General features: G+C 46.8%; 2 protein-coding genes across 4 annotated transcripts in view; one reads left to right on the forward strand and one right to left on the reverse strand.

The window, feature by feature from the left end:
- Positions 1–6074, reverse strand: zgc:112496 (uncharacterized). The gene is made up of 6 exons (XM_006637086.3): positions 5949–6074; positions 5200–5351; positions 4507–4600; positions 3103–3262; positions 1528–1680; positions 1–324 (listed from the first exon to the last, which is right to left on the reverse strand). Exons 2-6 carry the CDS (start codon positions 5337–5339, stop codon positions 119–121), a joined length of 753 nt encoding a protein of 250 aa, XP_006637149.3. The 5' UTR covers positions 5340–5351; positions 5949–6074; the 3' UTR covers positions 1–118.
- The window catches only part of wdr24 (WD repeat domain 24), an 18364-nt gene continuing 5085 nt past the window's right edge, over positions 6073–19351 (forward strand). For 2 of the 3 annotated variants that reach the window (XR_001479947.2, XM_006637060.3), the window contains exons 1-9: positions 6143–6360; positions 8657–9140; positions 10510–10687; positions 11465–12137; positions 12863–12975; positions 15876–16000; positions 16620–16724; positions 17490–17827; positions 19025–19209. Coding sequence is in view for 2 of the 3 variants with exons in the window: in XM_006637060.3 (XP_006637123.2) it covers positions 8660–9140; positions 10510–10687; positions 11465–12137; positions 12863–12975; positions 15876–16000; positions 16620–16724; positions 17490–17827; positions 19025–19209 (2198 nt within the window). In the remaining variant the exon portion in view is untranslated. The other variant, XM_015360003.2, reaches the window with a different exon arrangement.

Genomic DNA, 19351 nt, shown 5'->3' on the forward strand with positions numbered 1-19351 from the left:
TTTTTGGTGCACAAACGTCTTTTATGCTTGGTGAATTTCTTCCATGCAAACACAAGTCATTCACAAAACATCTGCATTTTCTGTACGTCAGCACTCCCTATCCTGAAGCCCTGGTGTGTTATACAGAGGCTTCTTCGGAAGGAGCAGAGTCCTGCTTGGTTTTCCGTCTCTTGACTGAGCTGCCACTGGGCTCAGACTCCACAGCTGGCCTCTTCTCTCCCGTGCTGATCCCCTCCATTAGTGACGGCTGCAGCTTCTGGCCCACAGCCCAGGTCCACAGACACAGTTCCACTGAGTGAGGCGTCCAGTCCTGTCTGCTGTCCACTGCAGAGAGACAGGACACCGCATGGAGACCCCTCACACACTGACTTACTCTCACCTTCACCCCACAGAATGTCCACTAAGGTTAAATCCTTTGCGTCACTATTGGGCCCGGATAAAATCAAGATTTCCCCATCAACCAAGAGTTCCAAAACCCAGGGTTGGATGCTATGTTTCTCTTGGACAGAAGTAAGAAGTCTCTGGCCACCATCAAGCACAGGATGTATTGTGATCAGTGAGTAGATCCAATCCAGGCCTGAGGTAAGCCCACTGGACCTTCATCTTTATCATCCATATTATTTGTCCTCTCCTTGACTTCGGTTTCCACAAATAATTACACCTTAAACACGCACCCGTGACTGCACCTTGAAGCTGTAGCTCAAGGTATCTGCAGTCAATGTCAAGGAGATTTAGGCAAACGCTCTCTCGGCTGAACACACCAGACAGATTGCTAGTAGGACAAGGTTGCAGATCTGCCCAGGCGCAGTCCAGCTCAGCTGAAGGACAGCCTGATCGTGACAGCAGGAGGGTCCATGGCCTGCATTTATAGCCATGATGTTGGTATTGCGATGCGTGCAAGGGGGAAGGGTGCTGGTAGCTGTCGTCTCTGACCCAATCATCAGTTTCCAAATTTCACCTAACCAGTTCCCGTCCAAAAGATGAATCTGCTCAACAAGTAAAGGCGTTTACTCCATGCTTTGTCTACAGACATCGTGGCTTCGAGCCCAGGTCATGTCACTAGCTAGCTGAATAAGCCCAGGATTCTCTGAGTAACACCACACAGGTGGCTCAGCACTGCCAGGGGTAAGGTGGGGTGGGATGTCTCGGTGAAGGTTCCTAGAGAAGCGGTGAACCCCGAGGCTAGCGGTGATGTCAGTGAGGGGCGTGCCTCTACTCCAATCGGCACCGACCCTCCTGCGTGACCCTGCAGCACTTCTAATGGGCCGAATGGCTCAAGGGAGCCTGTCTGCACAGGTGTCATCTCTGTGAGCCAGCCTGACCCCAGGTCAACACTGACGACTCCAAATTATTGAGTGAGCATATGATAAAAGACAATTGTTGTTCTTTAAATTAAAAAAAAATGGAATTCACAAGTCACAAAGTTGGAAATGCGGTCATCGACCCTGTGACTTCATCCCAGTTCCTCAGCCTGAGCGAAATTCTCCTTCCCCCTTCTCTTACACCACCAGGTAAGTGCCACCTTACCTCTGTTGAGCGCGCGAGCTCGTTCCGACACCTTGGCCAGGTACAGGGCATAGTGCTTCCCGGTGTACTGGATGGGAGTGAGTCCAGGGACGCTCTCCACGGATTCGTCGGCCATGAAGGCAGCCTGGTCGGGAGCTCCGGCCGCCAGAACCGCTGTAGGGAAGGAGAGGCGGGTGGGGGCATCAGAGTTGGCACAAAGGGTGAAGCTTTCATTTAAGAATCGATATAACGCCAAGGAGACATTCTGCTCTATTTAAAGGCCCAAAGGAGGCTAATCCCCGTTTAACAGTTTAGGCAGGTACCTGCGCCAGCAGGCGTAGGCTGCAAAGCAACAATTTCATTGTGCAAAGAGAAGGCTCCACAGCCAAAACGTTTTGTTTCTTTTCTTCTCTTTTCAACAAGTAAATAAACCTTTACTTGTTCCTTTGTAATCCAAGTTTAGGCACAGGCAAAGGCTCATTCCATGTTGAAACGTAAAGATAGGAAACACTATGTCACTACGTGTGACACCTGAAAAAGGCTCCACAGCCCAAACGTTGTGTTTCTTTTCTTTACGTTTCGGCATGGAACAAACCTTTACTTGTTCCTTTGCAGCCTGCGCATGCTGACGCAGCTCCCCACTCGGAACGTCCTTAGATCTATAACTAGAACCTCGTTTAGACTTAAACGTTTGTGTTTTAAGCAATTGCAGTTGCCAATCAAAAAAACACTCAACTACCAGCCCTGCTCAACTGTTGGCCCATTTCCCTCCTAATTAACACACTGGGAAGTTGGCAGCTCGGCCACAGAAAGAATGCAAAGGAACAAGTAATAGGTTTATTCCATGCTGAAAAAAAAGAAGAGAGGAAACACAACGTTTCGGCCGTGGAGCCTTCTTCAGGTGTGAGAGAGACAAGGCAGTAGGCAAAGGTGAGAGAACAAAGGCTGGGAGGGAGGAGGGGTGAGAGGCGGACAGCAGGGGACAGGGGACAGCAGGGGACAGACAGAGAGGCCAATCAAGAGGTGTGAAGTCAGAATAGGTGTCGAGAGGTGTGAAATGAAACTTACAATGAATGGAGAAAATTTAGTAGAATAGTAGTCTGTCGTTAAGAGGGAAGGTGTGATCCTAGCTGCAGGATAAGTTTGGTTTCGGTAGTCTTTCTGATGTATGAGTTTGGAAAACCATCTTTGAGAACACAGAAGGAGAGATTAGAGTGGCCGTGGCCATCAAAGGTGAAATGAGAAACAATGGGCTTGGAGAGATCTTTAATCTTCACAGCCCTGACGTGTTCTCTGAAGCGGTCTCCAAGTCTCCTTCCTGTTTCACCAATGTAGTGAGAAACTGGGCATTTACTGCAAGAGATACAGTAAATAAGGTTGCTGGAGGTACAAGATGCCATCTGGGTGATCCGGGAGAAATCCGGGAGAACACAGAAAGAATGTTCCATTTGAAAAGCCTCCGAGGGATAATAACTCACGCATCCCTGCGGCGCAATTTACTGTGTGTGCAGCCCTATTGCGTTCCACTGCTTATTGCAGCGGCCTTGACTGGCCGGACTGTAGCTCGCACCAGGCTCCTGCGACGAGGGGGCTGACCTGAGGCTGTGGCCGGCCCCACGGCCTTCAGCGAGCTGAGCTCAGCAATGGCCGCCCGCGTGTCTGGGAGAAGACCAAAGGCTTTCCTGGTGCACCGCTCCACTGCGTCACTGGGATTCGTGGCCACCAGTTGCTGCAGCCTCGGCCGGAACTTCCCTCTCTGCAGGCAGAGGGCAAAACCAGAATCGGCCAATGTGGCAACACAAGCATGATCTGGAGTCTCCACTTCACCAAGCCGCCACATCAGGGGAAGGGGGGGGGAGAAAATCAGACCACCCGCTGAAATGTCACATGAACATAGGGAAGACCACGCACACTCCACAAAGAGCCCCAGTCTGGAACTGAACCCTGTGCCAAGAGCTGTGAGACAGCATCATGCCAACTCACTCATCCCTTGGCACACATTTCAATCAATTAGCCTTAATTCATTTTACTTAACATAAGAGCCAGTTAATATCCTGTATGTCCACCTGTGTGTCTGTACTCCCTGCAATCCACTAGTGTCCCATACAGGATGAAGTTCATCCTTTCACCCTGTGCCTTCTGGGCTAGGCTATCGCTCCCACAACCTTAAGGTTAAAGTGGTTGTGAGCGAATACTGGATGGGAGAAAAACAATGATAAAGAATGAAGATGTCGACGGACGCTTAAGTTTCATGATACAGAGATCTCCTCGGTACTGCTGCAGGATTCAGAAAACTGGCGAACACGGCCACCCCCATCCATCGTTTCTGAACCGCCAATCCAATACGGGAATGGTCTCTTAAAGGATATGTCAGTGGCTCACAGCTGGCCAGCAGATTTCACCTTCCACTCTGCAGCGATTCATTTCGTGCACATTAATTAACAGCCGCTACTTTTCTTTGAAACCGCTCTCTTGGTACAGCCCGTGCCCTACAGCTTTAACTCGGTGACTCCACCTGTGGACCGGCACTCAGGTGATCAAAAGCAAGCCCTGGGAATCTTCTCCTACAGGGGTTGGTTTCTGGCAGTTTAGAGCAAAATTCTAGCGAGCCGTCAGCATTGTCCCTACATTGCAGGGTATGAAGCTAGTTGGACTTTTTTTTTACTTTCATTAGCTATACGACTGTCAAAACGTAAAAGCAGAAGGAAAGGATGTCTCTAATGAGTCACTGCCACTACCTAAAACCTACAGGAAGGGAATCAAGCATATTGTGTGGGCGTAGCAGGTGTCAGATAGCAGAGAGAAATCGCAGCGATCCCCAGGCTAAAGAAAACCGATGAACTCTTCAACAACATTTATTCACTCGTGGTCCCTTGAACCACTTACCTGCTGTGTTCAATCAAGAGGTAAGAGAATTCCTGAGGCAAACTGGAGGGCAGACTTTAACAACCTTCACCAATTCTTTGTCGATGCTGACTCCCTCTCTGACTGGACACTCACCGTCAGCTTCCACTCCATCAGTTTCACCAGCTCCAGGTGCTGAAGGAAGGGCTCCGGTCGACTCGCTATGGCTGCCGGTAGCTCTTCCTGGTACCTGCGGAGGCATACAACCACAGAGGAAGAACCCCTGAAATCACCTCCACTGGATTTGCCTTTTTAATGAAACAGGCCCAAACGTCCACCCACCCCTTGATGTTTCCACCAATTCGCTGCATTGCTCCCACACACAGCAACAGTGACGGCATCAGTTTCACCCCATAAATGGTAAGGTGATGTGCGAGCTGCTGAAACCATCACATTAAACTAATCAGGTTTAAAAACCTGATCTCTGCTGTACAGTGCAGCTGACTATCCATAAATACTGTGTCCTTGCATGGATAACAGAAAGCTAACAGGCATCAGAGCCAGATAAGTTACAGACAATAGCATAGCAGCAGCATGCTAATAATGAGAAGCAAGGAACTTCGCTACTTCATGGTGACATATCAAAAACTGAAGTAGACTGTGGAGTACATAACTGATTGATATGATATTAAAAGAATACTAAAGGGATGATGATAGACTTTCATGTTGTCTATAAGTGATGATGCACTTATGTTCACGATTAACTACTTGGTATCACATAAGTATATCCACAGCCGTAGCAGTCCGGTCTGAGCATTTCTTCACCGACAGGCTCAAACAGCAACTTGCCATTTTTCCAGGAGCAGCAGTTTGCCCTGCTTTCGGTTCTTCCCCGCGGACTTCAGCCCAACCACTTCCCAGTACTGGTCGAGGACGGCTCTCCAGACGGTGGGGTCCTCACAGTCAAACAGTCCCCCGCGGGGAGGCATGAGAGCCGAGGGCTGAGGAGGAGAGGACACCTCAGCTCCCGGAGCCAGATCCAGGGGAGAGCTTTCCCCCACACACACGGCACCGCTCAACTCGGCCATCTCCCACCCGGACCACTACAGCGTATGTCTTCCATTCTCGACAGAAAAAAAAGGTGTCCTAAAAGATCAACGGATGCAAACCCATTTTTTTTTTGTCGGCAGATTAGACTTTGTTATAAAACTAGAAAACCTTTTTAGAAGGCTTTGCAAACGTCGTCGGATCTCTCAAAACTTTCTTCCTTTGCGACTCTGGGGACATTCAATTGAATGTGTGGCACATTAGTTAAACGTGAATATTTTGAAGCACAAAAGCACTGTATTAGTGATCACAACAATGGTCACATGTTCCCTTACATATAGTGAAAAGGAATTTATATAATCCCCTAGATGATTCCTAGGGTCCTCTCAATGATGACCCCTATCACCCACCGCGATATCAATATAAAAAACACTTTTAACTTTATAAGTCGATAATTATTCTAAATAATACGATGCTGAAATATTAAATGAAGATCTACTAGTCAACAGATCCTCTGTGTGAATTGATTATAACGGGAGTGCAAAGTGCACCTTTGTAAGAGAAGACCTGCAGCACTGTAGACAATTTCCAATGTGGTCTCCTGGCGCTTCCCAGAAACGGATGCATAACCACACTTTTCAAAAACCCGTGTGTGCTCCCTGCTTGCACAACGTCTGCTCAGACGCAGCATGATGACGTTTCGCAGCAACAATTAAACTAAGCGACGCCGGAGCGAAAGGTGTGTTTCCGGATCGTATTCCTCTGGTCTGCTGTAGTTATGTTTTTACTTGTTTTGTAGTTTGTGCTTTGGAATTATTCTGACCCATCTAGAGTCATAAATCAAAACCTTATACACTTTTCTTTGCAAAGGAGTTTAGGTCAGCGGCCGACATCCCGAGGTGTGAGACGCGTGTTCAGATGACAATATTGATGATCCAGTCGGAAAGCTGAAAAATTGCTTTGGTATGTTTTCGACATACAGGGAATGATACACCAGCTTGTTTTTGACTTCTTTAATTTGTTATGTTCGAATGTAAGAGGACAAATGTAATAATTAGCTGGTTAGATATATTTTTTGTGTAACATTTATTTTTATATTAGTTTGAACTCTTAGGTACTGTAGTGAATGTTAGATGACATTTGGTAAAGTTGCTAAAATTAAAATCTGTAACCAAGAGGTATTCTGCTTTCAGCATTTATTTTACCCTTAAAATAAGAGCACCGTAACTCTTTTAAAAAATAGTAACTTGCTATTGCTAATTACGAGCAACTATTGTCTTTCCATCTTTTTGCCAGTTTATTATCTTATATAAATAGCATACTCACTTTCTTGATGGAAGCAAAAACAAAACATTAGGAAGCGACACACTTCAGGTGAACAATCAGAATGGAAAAACTAATATACTGATGACTGGTGCAGATCATATAAGATGAGGAAAATAGTGTATCCGCACTGGTGTACTTGTGTTGGTTATAAAACTACTTTGGACCAGTATGGAAATGTGCTGAATTAGGTCAGGTGTGACAAGGTTTATACAGATGGCAACCAAAACGCATGCTTCCTTATCATTCTTCTTCAATGGGCTAGGATCTTTCTGATCATATTTTTTCTCATCCTTCGTATTGGGTTGTTAACCCATGTTTGTACAACTGTAATGCCATCTACTGACGAATTCAACAAAGTATTACTCAAAGATTCAAAGAGCAAAAAGTTGCCACTCTACGTCAGAGTTTCTTTTAACCCATGTCAAGTTCGTCATAGACCACCTGAGAGCACCATCTTTTTAAAGTTTTGGAAAATTTGTGAGTAAATCAGTATATTTGTTCAGGTGGGTGGCTGCGTCAGCATATGTCGGCTGCAAAAGAACAAGTAATAGGTTTATTCCCTGCTGAAAAGAGAAAGAAAACGCAACGTTTCGGCCGTGGAGCCTTCACACACCTGAAGAAGGCTCCACGGCTGAAACGTTGTGTTTTCTTTCTTCTTTTTTTCAGCATGGAATAAACCTGTTACTTGTTCTAATCGGTATATTTGGTCAATTAAGGAAACTCTTCTTCAGGGATTTTACTTCCTTATGATCTTCAAATGACTTTGTTTAGCAAATCTCCCATTTAATTCATAATAGTTGCAGTTGCTCCAGGTCTTTAGAAATAGAAAGTCTGATGGTGACCTATAAATGCTGCTAGACTGGGGCTCCCCAGGGCCAGGCTTGGAGACTTCGGCTCTATATTGACAAACTCCACCATGCATGGTCGAAACTTGGTAAATGCACTGAAAGATTGAGAATGAAACACACACATATGCCTGCACTTCCAAATGAGGAAGGAAGTTAAATGTTTTAGCAATGGAAGGGTTGAAGTTTGGAGGAAATGTTTTAGTTTGAAAATGCCCATAATGTCTTTTGTGTACCTTCAGCAAATGTATGACATTATACACACACATATGCACATTACTGTATTCTGTCTTACAAGTGTGTCTCCTAAATCCTTTGTTTAGTAGTATTTTGTACTGGACAACAAAACAAAAAGGTTTTGGTGATAGAATAGGGTAAAGCGTTTGGTGGGGGGGAGTGTTATTATCCAGTCAAAGACACAAAAGATGGTACAAGCTGAAATAGGTTTATTAATATCTAGCACAATAAATGCCATTATTTTGGTCATGATTCCTTTTTTTTTTTTTGGGCTATTGCTGCTGTACTTTTGGGATCTCTCAAGTGTCGCCTGCGCTGACGGTTGTCTTAATGCCGGTGTGGCTAGATCTGTCTTTGCTAGCTCTGCAAGTTTCTTGATACCCACTGTACTCTGTTGGGCGATGTGTTCTTAAGTGTTGTGTCAGGTTAGGTGTGTTAAAATTCTTTGTTTTGCTCCCCCCTGCAAGACACGTTAGGTTTACAAACATTGCACATAGCATTAGGTTGATCAGAGTCAGATATTTTAAAAAAACTGAGAGACGGATGACGTGTTTTCATTCCAAGGCATGTGGCGAAATTTTGGCTCAACTGTTTTGCGTCGTAGATCGCCAAATGAAAGGAACATCTGCCGATTGCCGATCACATATTTAGAATGGAAATCGGACTATTCCAATCTATAGCCGATCGATCCTTCCACCCCTAATCCTAATGATTGCACAGTTTACACCTGAACCATGATTGAAATATATGAGCATTTTCGTGCTTCTTAATCCAAGCAGCGGGCAGATATGGGGTCTGTAACATTGCTGACACAACACATGGAAGTTATCTTTGGGTCATCCGTTCTGCAGGCCATGGAGAAGATGGCGCGGGTGACCACGGCTCTGGGCAGCACCACTATCACCGGGCGCACCATGTTCTGCCACCTGGACGCCCCCGCCAACGCCATCAGCGTGTGCCGTGACGCCGCGCAGGTGGTGGTGGCCGGCCGCAACATCTTCAAGATCTACGCGCTGGAGGAGGAGCAGTTCGTGGAGAAGCTGAACCTGCGCGTCGGCCGCAAGCCCTCGCTCAACTTCAGCTGCGCCGACGTCATGTGGCACCAGATGGACGAGAACCTGCTGGCCACCGCCGCCACCAACGGGGCCGTGGTCACCTGGAACCTGGGCCGGCCCTCCCGGAACAAGCAGGACCAGCTCTTCACCGAGCACAAGCGCACCGTCAACAAGGTCTGCTTCCACCCCACCGAGGTCTACATGCTGCTCAGCGGCTCCCAGGATGGCTACATGAAGTGTTTCGACCTGCGCAAGAAGGAGTCCGTCAGCACTTTCTCAGGTACCCCTGAACTTGAACTTGAACTGTATTGCCATTGTGGTGCCTCCGGGGGAAAGTTTATGTAGATGAGAGAAGTACTCACACCACACTTTTCTTTCCTGAGTTTCGTGGCATTTCTTCTTCCGACTATCTTCCAAATCCAGTCCGTAATCCGTTCCCTTAATCCTGATCCGATCCGAGTTCCAGAAGTCCGTAATAAAGCCAATCCGCGATGTATCCTTATCCACTATCCGCAATCAAAAACCCATAAACCTTTTCTCCTTTCAGTAGTCCGTTATTCTTTAGTCCGATCTTTAACATACACCTCTTTCCTCTCTCTTCCTCCAGACCGCATTCACCTTATCAGCTTCCGCCCTGTTCACTGCCTCCGGGGCATGTATATTTCGGTTCCTGATGCGGCTCAGCTGTGTCTCAGTGTTTCTCAGGGTAGACCCTTTACATATACGGGTCAGCTGATTCTTTTTGGCAGCCATTTTGCTTAGGTCCATATCTAGTATTTTAAGTAGGTCATTCCGAAAATACCTGTTATGAATGACCCTTCCCCTGGTCATCTTACACCATATGTAACCGGTAGACGTACTGGTACAATGGAATTCTTACTTACAGAAAGTCTCTCGATTGTTAAGACAAGTGTAAAAACACAAAGTGCAGACAGTGCATCAAGACAATATACAAACAAACAGAAGACAGTGTACAAGTAAACAGTCTGCCATCATCGAGCACTTTAATAAAGCTTTGTCCGTGGAGAAGAAACACGTCGCTCATTCGGCAGCCTTCGTGTTTCTTTGGTGGAAAAGCCTTCTCAATTTGATTATGTTTGCTATAGAGTAGGGATTTGGACAATTGATACTGGTTTTCAATTTTTTCTATGTTCATTTCATGTCGGGTATCCAGATTTTCTTTCATTCGTGTCTCCTAGTATTACAAGTTATATACAAGTATTCTTAAAAACCCACGCCCTAAGCCACGCCTAAGCTCTCCGTTTCTTTTTACACACATGGGACCAATATGTAGGGTCTCGGGGAGCACATGGTGAAATAACCTTATATGTCATCAAGATAAATTGAAATGTAATGACAGTTTCTCACAGTTGTTAAAGCTGAACAATTTTAGTGTTTTTTTAAAGACAATTTGATGTTGATCTAACCCTGTTTAATTGGTGGAATTGGCAGAAAATATTTAATTTGATTCTTATTAAATGTTCCTTACTCTTCTAGTTAATATCCTCTGTCAGATACTGTTGCAACAAATATATACTGTAGGAAGTCTAAGGGATGCCTATACTGTATATTAATGAATGTTATCATCTACCAGTCTGAGGCAGTATTGCTTGGTTAATCTCTCGCTTTTGTTTATTTGTTTTCTTCAGGGCAGTCGGAAAGCGTGAGGGATGTCCAGTTCAGCATTCGGGACTATTTCACTTTCGCTGCATCTTTTGAAAATGGGAACGTCCAGCTGTGGGACATCCGAAGGCCTGACCGCTACGAGCGGATGTTTACCGCTCACACCGGGCCCGTGTTCTGCTGCGACTGGCACCCGGAAGACAGGTCAGTACAGATGATGATGATGATGAAAGTGATAATTCCTTACACATACTATATATAGCACTTTTCTGGGCACTCCACTCAAAGCGCTTTACAGGTAATGGGGACTCCCCTCCACCACCAGCAGTGTGCAGCCCCCACCTGGATGATGTGACGGCAGCCATAGTGCGCCAGAACGCTCCTCACTCATCAGCTATCAGTGGGGAGGAGAACAGGGTAATGAAACCATTTCATAGATGGTGATTATTAGGAGGCCATGATTGGTAAGGGCCAAGGGGAAATTTGTCCAGGACTTCGGGGTAACACCCCTACTCTTTTCGAGAAGTGCCCTGGGTATTTAATAATAATAATAATTATAATAATTGTTTACACTTATATAGCACTTTTCTGGACACTCCACTCAAAGCTCTTTACAGATAATGGGCATCTCCTCCACCACCAGTGTGCAGCCCCACCTGGATGATGCGACGGCAGCCTTAGTGCGCCAGTACGCTCACCACACACCAGCTATCAGTGAGGAGGAGAACAGAGTGATGAAGCCAATTCATAGATATCGCCTCTGCAGCAGTTGCATCTTTGACTCAAAGCACCAACTCCAGCTGCTGTGTGGCAGACACAGTGGCGTGGGTGTGTGCTGCGTGGCTCATGGGAGATTTTCCTACCCTACCATTTGTTGGTTTAACTTGAGCTACTGTTTTCTGTGGGGTTTTGCAGACTGTGCAGATCGGCATCTCTATCTCATGCGCACGCGTGTCTCCGACTGATCTAACACTCCCGCAGGGGCTGGCTGGCGACCGGGGGCCGTGACAAGATGGTGAAGGTCTGGGACATGACCACAAACCGGGCCAAGGAGATCTACTGCGTCCAGACCATCGCTTCGGTGGCGCGCGTGAAGTGGCGGCCCGAGCGCAAGTACCACTTGGCCACCTGTTCCATGATGGTGGATCACAACATCTACGTGTGGGACGTGCGCCGGCCCTTCATCCCCTTCGCCACCTTCGAGGAGCACAAGGACGTCACCACGGGGATCGTGTGGCGCCACCTCCACGACCCCTGCTTCCTGCTCTCGGGCTCCAAGGACAGCACCCTCTACCAGCACATGTTCCAGGATGCCAGCCGGCCGGTGAACAAGGCCAACCCGGAGGGCCTGTGTTTCGGCTTGTTTGGCGACCTGGCCTTCGCCGCCAAGGAGAGCCTGATCAGCGGCGACTCGAACCGCAAGCCCTTCGCCGGCGGCGACCGCCGCTACCCCATCTTCTTCTTCAAGAAGCCGGACCTCACCGAGCAGTTCGCCCACGTCTCAAGCGCCCTGACCGTTTTCGAGACGGACCTGGACAGCAGCTGCATGGACTGGTTCGTGAAGACGGCCAAGCTCTACCTGCTGAGCGGGAAGCCCTTCGGGGAGCTGTGTGACCACAACGCCAAGGTGGCCAAGGAGCTGAAGCGACCTCAGGTGAGCTTCGGGTTGGTTGAGGGAAATTCTGCAGCTTTTCCTGTTTTTCTTTTCCTTATTATTTTATATTTCCAGAGAACTGCAATCCTGGTCTTCTGGTTGTCCTTACATCCATCCTGTGAATGATTACTTTTCACAGTGTATTTGCTTCTTGTGTTTACTATATCTCCACACCCTGCTTACACGGCAAGTCTCTGGCTGCTAATAGACTAGTATAGCTAAATAGCTCATAACCAGGTCACAGGTACTTACTGATGGTGGGGTCCTTCAGTTTCTTAATAAACTGTGGGTGCTGGAGGAAGGGCAGTCATGAGGCACTTAGCAGAACCAGATCAGTTTGCAGGACCCAAGACGGTCCTAGAGTGGATGGTGGGATTCAGCGATTCAGCGATGAATCGCGGTCCTAAGGCTTCAGTACAAGGCATGCAAGAGAGTGACTAGCAGGAGATGGAGGAGGAGGGACAGCCAGGTGGCCAGCAGCAGGGGTCGGAGAGGGTGCTGGGCTGGGAGGAGAGCAGCAGGGCGAGGGACACCCTGGTAGAGGCAGTGGTGGAGAAGGATGAGGCTCCTCAGTGGGCTGTGAGCAGGGAGTGGAGCCAGGGGCCACCTGTGTGAACAGCGAGACAGAGAGCAGTAATCAAGCTGCAGCTTTTTGGGCAAGATGGGGAGGGTGGGTTTTTTTTTTTAAGGTTAAACCATACTTAACAAGTTTTATTTTTTTTAAGGTTTCTACCACGTGGGCGATGTTAAGGATTATGTTTTCTGATCCAGGAAACCCCACTGCTTCAGCTCTGAATCATAACATGAGCAAACTGGGCGCCTTACCATTAATGAACAGGTAGGACTGGGAGAATAGAGTCTTTGGTTATGTTTTTGTGTGTCAAAGGCAGAGACAACAATAAGCATGATGTTATTTGAGATTATTCTTATTACGTGTTGATAGATAAGATAGTGGGTTAAGCTCTGACCACAGTCAAACAAATACCACCTGGCAAGAGTTTACACATCTTTTGAGTCTCAGGTGCTGTAATTACGGTCCATAGTCTATGGCAATTAAAAGTCCCCCATTAGGGTTACTGTGGAACACCAGAAGAGCTACAAAAATACTGGAGTCTTTTTTGGCATTTGTTACTGACTGTGTGAACAATCTTTGCATCAGTGAAAGCCAGAGGACTGTGTTTCAAACGAACAACAACAAAATAAATATAATAAAACTATATTTAAATTAAGCACAGTGGCTTTGATTCAGTGTAAAATAAATAATACACAATACAGGATGGCCTTCTAAAGTGGAGTCCAGAGCTGAAGTCAAGCCCGGTATCTTTTAAAAGAGCTGATAAGGTTATTTATTGGCTGGGCCGGCTGATTCCTCATTCTGCTGTGGGTGTTGAAGAAGGTTAAGGTATACGGTACATAATTGATTCACCCTTTAGGCTCCTTTGCCTTTTATTTATGTTAATTTCACTATTGTGCTTAGAGGACACACACAAGTCAGAATACATTAAAACTACTACAGCAGTTGCTTTAATTTAAATGAATACTCTATCAAAGTAAATGCAGAAGATGTGACTCTAAAAAGCATATTTCTGTTGTCCTGGATTGAGGTTCTTAAACTCCTCTTTTATTTTTTCGGAAAGTCAAGTGAATTCCGCCTTTTGTTTTGTTGACTGTCGGGTATCCTTGTGATGTTGCAGAAGAAATCCGTTTTGGTGGCTGATACAGTTGCAAGAAAAAGTTTGTGAACCCTTTGTCATTACCTGGATTTCTGCATTAATTACTCATAAAAATGTGGTCTGATCTTCAACTAAGTCACAATAATAAACACAATCTGCTTAAACTAATAACACACAAACAATTGTACTTCTTCTTGTCAGTACTGAACATATCGTTTAAACATTCACAGTCCAGGCTGGAAAAAGTATGTGAACCCTTTTATTTTATAACTGGTAGACCCTCCTTTAGTAGCAGTAACCTCCACCTTTTTCCTGTAGCTGTTGATGAGACTTCGGTTAGGAGGAATTTTAGACCAGTCCTCCTGACAAAACTGTTTCAGTTCCTTGATATTTCAGGGATTCCTGGGAATTCTGGGATTCCTTGCGTGAACAGCTCTCCTCAGGTCGTGCCACAGCATCTCAATTGGGTTGAGGTCTGGACTCTGACTTGGCCATTCCAGAACACGAATCTTGTTGATTTACTCCTGTGCTTCGGGTCATTGTCTTGTTGCGTCACCCAACTTCTATTAAGCTTCAGGTGACAGACAGCCACCCTGACATTCTCCTGTAAAATTTCTTGATACAATTTTTTTAATTGTATCATTGTTCCCTCTATGATAGCAAGCTGTCCAGGCCCTAAGGCAGCAAAGCAACCCCAAACCATGATGCTCTCTCCACCATGCTTCACGGTTGGGATGAGGTTTTGGTGTCGGTGTGCAGTGCTTTTTTTCCCTCTAAACATAGCTTTGCGCGTTTCTGCGAAAGAGTTCAACTTTTGTCTCATCCTTCTACAGCACATTGTCCCTAAGCATTGTGGACCATCCAGGTGGTCTCTTGCAAACTTGAGACGTGCAGCAATGTCTTTTTTTTAGAGAGCAGTGGTTTCCTCCTTTCATTAACACCATTCGTGTTCAGTGTTTTTCTTATAGTGGACACATGAAGGGAGACTTTGGCAAGTTCAAGAGATTCCTGCGGGTCCTTTGCTGTTACCCTAGGGTTCTTTTCCCCCTCCTTCAGCATTGCACGCTGCACTCTTGCTGTGATCTTTGTAGGACGGCCACTCCTAGGGAGAGTAGCAACAGCTTACTGTGGATTGATGAACACCCAGGCCTTTATAAATGCTTTTGTAACCTTTGCCAGCTTTATGCATCACTACAGTTCTTCTTCTGCATGGTTCACATGAACAGCTCTTTCTTGAGAAGAGCAGACTCTGTCAGTAACCCCCCTTTGTGTGTCTTTTTTATAGTGCAGGGCACCTCCAGCCCACAACACCAATCTCATCTCATTGATTAAAACGCCTAACTCCAATTAGCTTTTGGAGACATCACTAGCTAGAAGTTCATATACTTTTTCCAACCTAGACTGTGAATGTTTCAGTGTGTTCAGTATTGACAAGAAGAAGTACAATTGTTTGTTTGTTATTAGTTTAAGCAGATTGTTTGTCTCTTATTGTGACTTAGTTGAAGATCAGACCACATTTTTTATGAGTAATTACTGCAGACATCCAGGTAATTCCAAAGGGTTCACAAACGTTTTTCTTGCAACTGTACATAAATGCTTGATACCACATGTCTGCTGTCTTACTAAAATCATGCAGCGCCTCCCAAGAAAGACAAAATGTTTCTGATATACAGAGCCTTTAAGTTTGCTACAAAGCGTTTACAGTTTTTTCTGAGGTTTTTTATTGGAATGCAAGGAATTTGACAGCACAGAGTGTACCTGTAACCGAAAAGTTTCCTGTTCCTGGGCCTTAATGGAGTGTGCGATCCAGAGTTTCCAGATCAGTAGCTTGGATGCAGGAAAGTGGCTTTTAAACCAGGTCTCCTGAAACTCTGTTCCAAGAGGACGTTCCTGAAAAAGCAGGTCATGTTCCCAGGGCTCTAGGCCCGTCGCAGTGGGATGCGAAGTGCTTAAATCCCAACCTTGTTGGTGTTTTGTTATGCTGGCAGTTTGATGTCCCTCTCTGAACTTGTAGAGGACCCTGCCCCTCGTCAGCAGTGTGCTTCCTGTCCTCTCCTCTCCTCAGCTTCAACATCAAGGAGATCGCAGGCGGCCTGGGGAGCGAAAGCAGGCTGGATCGCAGCAAGGGAGACATCCGGCAGGACAACATCCACATGGAGTCGGGAAACTCCCTGATCAATAACAATGAAGGTGAGCCACTGAGGGGCCCGGCTGCGCCGCTCCTCAGTGGGTTTTTGTCGGAGCCTGTCGGCATTTTCAAACGGAAATTTGATTTATTTATTCTGCTCGCATCACCAAGATGTCGTGTTCTTACAAATGTTACTAATTTAAGTTTTATCGCGCAATGCAAGGCTTCGTTAGCCTCCTTTTTCTCCAGTGGGCGAAAGATGCTTCTCTCCTGCACGGGCTAAATCAAGCGATTTGAGAACAGGTGTCATTCTGGAGTTCATTCACAAGCACGTGATGAACAGCGCACCAATCCATGGTTATCGCAGCTTTGTAATGAGTCATACTTTTCAAGATTCCCCGTATTCTTGAAATTCCCACCCCCAGTTCTTGAGTACTTGCATTTTTAATAGCCCTCCTATAAAATTAGATTCGATTTCTTTGAGTTTCATGACCTCTTTCCCTGTTGCTTTCACACTGACATTAAACATACTAGGGGGATGCTGTGCTGTCTCCTGCTTTGTGAGAAAATGTTGCGACGCAGGAGACAGTACAGAAGCCCCCCCAGCACACCCCACCCCATTCCATTTAAACTCCTCCATGTTAACCAACCTGAATATTCAGCCCGTGTTTTCCCCTGCAGAGAACGAGGAGACAGAGGGAAGCGAGGGCCCGACCGACTATCTGTTCGGGGACGCGGAGCTGGACGATGACGATCTGTACTCCATGGAGCACGACAATCAGGCCGGTGAGTCTTTAATGCAAGCCCGAATCATTGATTCCAGTGATCAATCAACCAATGGCTGTTGGCACTGCTGCCTCACAGCTCCAGGCTCCTGGGTTAATTTCTGACTTCCCTTCCATCTCCACCATGCTGGCTTGTTTCGACTGGCTAGTCTCCCTTTTTCAGCTGGCCCGCTGTGTAGGGGTGCCACTGGCACAGAACAGACACTGTGCGTCACCCAGGTGGCTGGACACCTCAGTGGCAGATGAAGTGGGGTCCCGTCTTATATGTCAAAGGGCCTAGAGATCCTTCTGGATGAGAAACGCTACAGAAATGCAAGCAATTACTTCTGTAACTTCTGGGAGTTGGCCGTCAGAGCCAGCGTGTCCCAGCTTGCTCTGTCTTTGTCCAGGATAGGCTCTCCAGCATGCTGCAGCCCCCGCCAAATAAGTGACTTACTGTCTGGATCCGGTTTTTGCTTCAGTTGTTTTTTTCTTCGTTTCGGTACGTTTTAGATGCCTTTCTCGAGAGAAGCTGTGCTTTGATTCAAAACTTCAGGGAAATCTTTTAGTCTTCTATGTCAACCAATACCTAATTATTTTTTTCTACTAGATGCTGCAGTAATTTCGGTATGAATCAGCTTTTTAAGTCATCCCTAACAAGTGCGTTGAGTTCAGATTGATTACTCCATTCATTGTTTTTCCGATCGAGGCGGTTCTCCGTTTTCCTTATGAACGGTGCGTGCGGGTGTCTGTGACCTCTCTGCGACCTCTCGGCCCCCCCCTCCAGCGGAGGAGCCGGAGTACGTCCTGCCCCAGGAGGCCTTCCCGCTGCGGCACGAGATCGTGGACCACCCCTCGGCCCCGGAGCACCTGCAGGACAAGGCGGACTCGCCGCACGCGAGCGGGAACGAGGCGGAGAGCGCCTGCCTGACGCCGATCGAGTCCTTCTCCCTCATCTCCGTCTCCCAGTCGCTCGTCCCCGGCCACCTGCTGCCGAGCTTCTTCAGCCCCGTGGTGCGCGAGATGCTGCAGTACTACGCCGAGCAGGGCGACGTGCAGATGGCCGTGTCCGTGCTCATCGTCCTGGGCGACCGCATCCGCAAGGAGATCGACGAGCTCACGCAGGCAAGGCAGGCGGCACGGGGGAGGCTGGGGGGCTTTTTTAAGGATTGCTGTGGTTGTCTTGGAATTCCATCATCCGTCTCCGCAAAGTAGTATGAGAAAAATGAGAATCATTAGATCACTTTATTGGCCATATACAGTTTGTCTTTTCGCATACCCCAGCTTGCTCTCCATGAGAGATACAGACAGGGAGAGAGAAGCTTGGGGTCAGAGCCATTTATACGGCGCCCCTGGAGCAGCTGGGGTTAAGGGCCTTGCTCAGGAGGCCAGCAGAGTAGGATTCCTCTGCCGGCCGCGGGATTTGAACCAGCAAGCTTCCAGCCACAGGCGCAGATCCTTAGCCGCAGTGCCACCGCTCCGCCCGGAACAGTGAAACAAGTACCAGATTTATTTTAAGATCAAGAACAGGAGGCAGTTCGCTACACAAAGACGTGAGGGATTGTGGAACAAGTTAACCTCCTTGTTATTGAAGGTAATACACTGGAAATGGCTGGGTGAGATCCTTGGATCAAATTAACTACTAAGCCCCAAACAGGTTACATCCAGACCATCTAGCCTCTCTTATGTTCTAAGAGCTGTTTCTTTGGCAAATGGGTCTTTAAAGGCACCAGGAACTGGACCCGCAAGACTGAACTCTGGACTTTTATGACTTGGAGATTCAGCACAGCATTGTTAAGAATGATGCTTTGCTATGAAGCTTTCGTTATAGGAGCAGTTTGTCCCTTTTCAGGGGGGATCTTAATGTACAGATTTTTGCATGTTATTACTTAAGTGTTATTCACAGCAGACCAAGCAGGATATTTAGTTTTTTTTTTTAATGTATAAAAGGGGAAGTAAACTTGTAAATTTAGAGTTTAGAAGCTAAAACGAAATGATTCATTTTGTGCAGGACAGGCAATGTCACATTATCTCCAGAATTTTTGCAGATGTAGGTTATTGAAACCCTCAGATTCAGAACACAGCTGCAGAGTCATCTTTTTTCCAATGGCCTGATTCTGTGTGATTTCATTTTCTTTTAATAGCCGAACGGTGTTACTTTTAGTTTGTCACTATGCCAGTTTGGGAATGCCTCTCGAAGTGTGTGGTTATATTTCTGACGCCTGTAGTGCTGTCAGTATCGCTCCCTGTGAAGGAAAAGTTTCTGTTGGGTTAAGGTGTGTACAGATCTGTCTGCCTGCTCTGTTCCCTCCACCCCACCAGGAGCACTGGTACGCCTCCTACATCGACCTGCTGCAGCGCTTCGAGCTGTGGAACGTCGCCAACGAGGTGATCAAGCTCAGCACCTGCAGCGCCATCAGCTGCCTGAACCAGGCCTCCACTACACTGCACATCAACTGCAGCAACTGCAAACGGCCCATGAGCAGCAAGGGCTGGATCTGCGACAGGTGAGCTACCCTGCCCTGCCCCAGCACACAGTGCTCTCCCTCGTATCCAGAGGAGAACGTAAAAAAAAATACATTTAGTCATGCACTGTAATAATGTAAATATAGGGGCAAAATATTATGCTTTATCATCCCCCGACCAAGG

The sequence above is a fragment of the Lepisosteus oculatus genome, chromosome 19 (genome assembly GCF_040954835.1).
Source record: "Lepisosteus oculatus isolate fLepOcu1 chromosome 19, fLepOcu1.hap2, whole genome shotgun sequence".
Taxonomy (NCBI): Eukaryota; Metazoa; Chordata; class Actinopteri; order Semionotiformes; family Lepisosteidae; genus Lepisosteus; species Lepisosteus oculatus.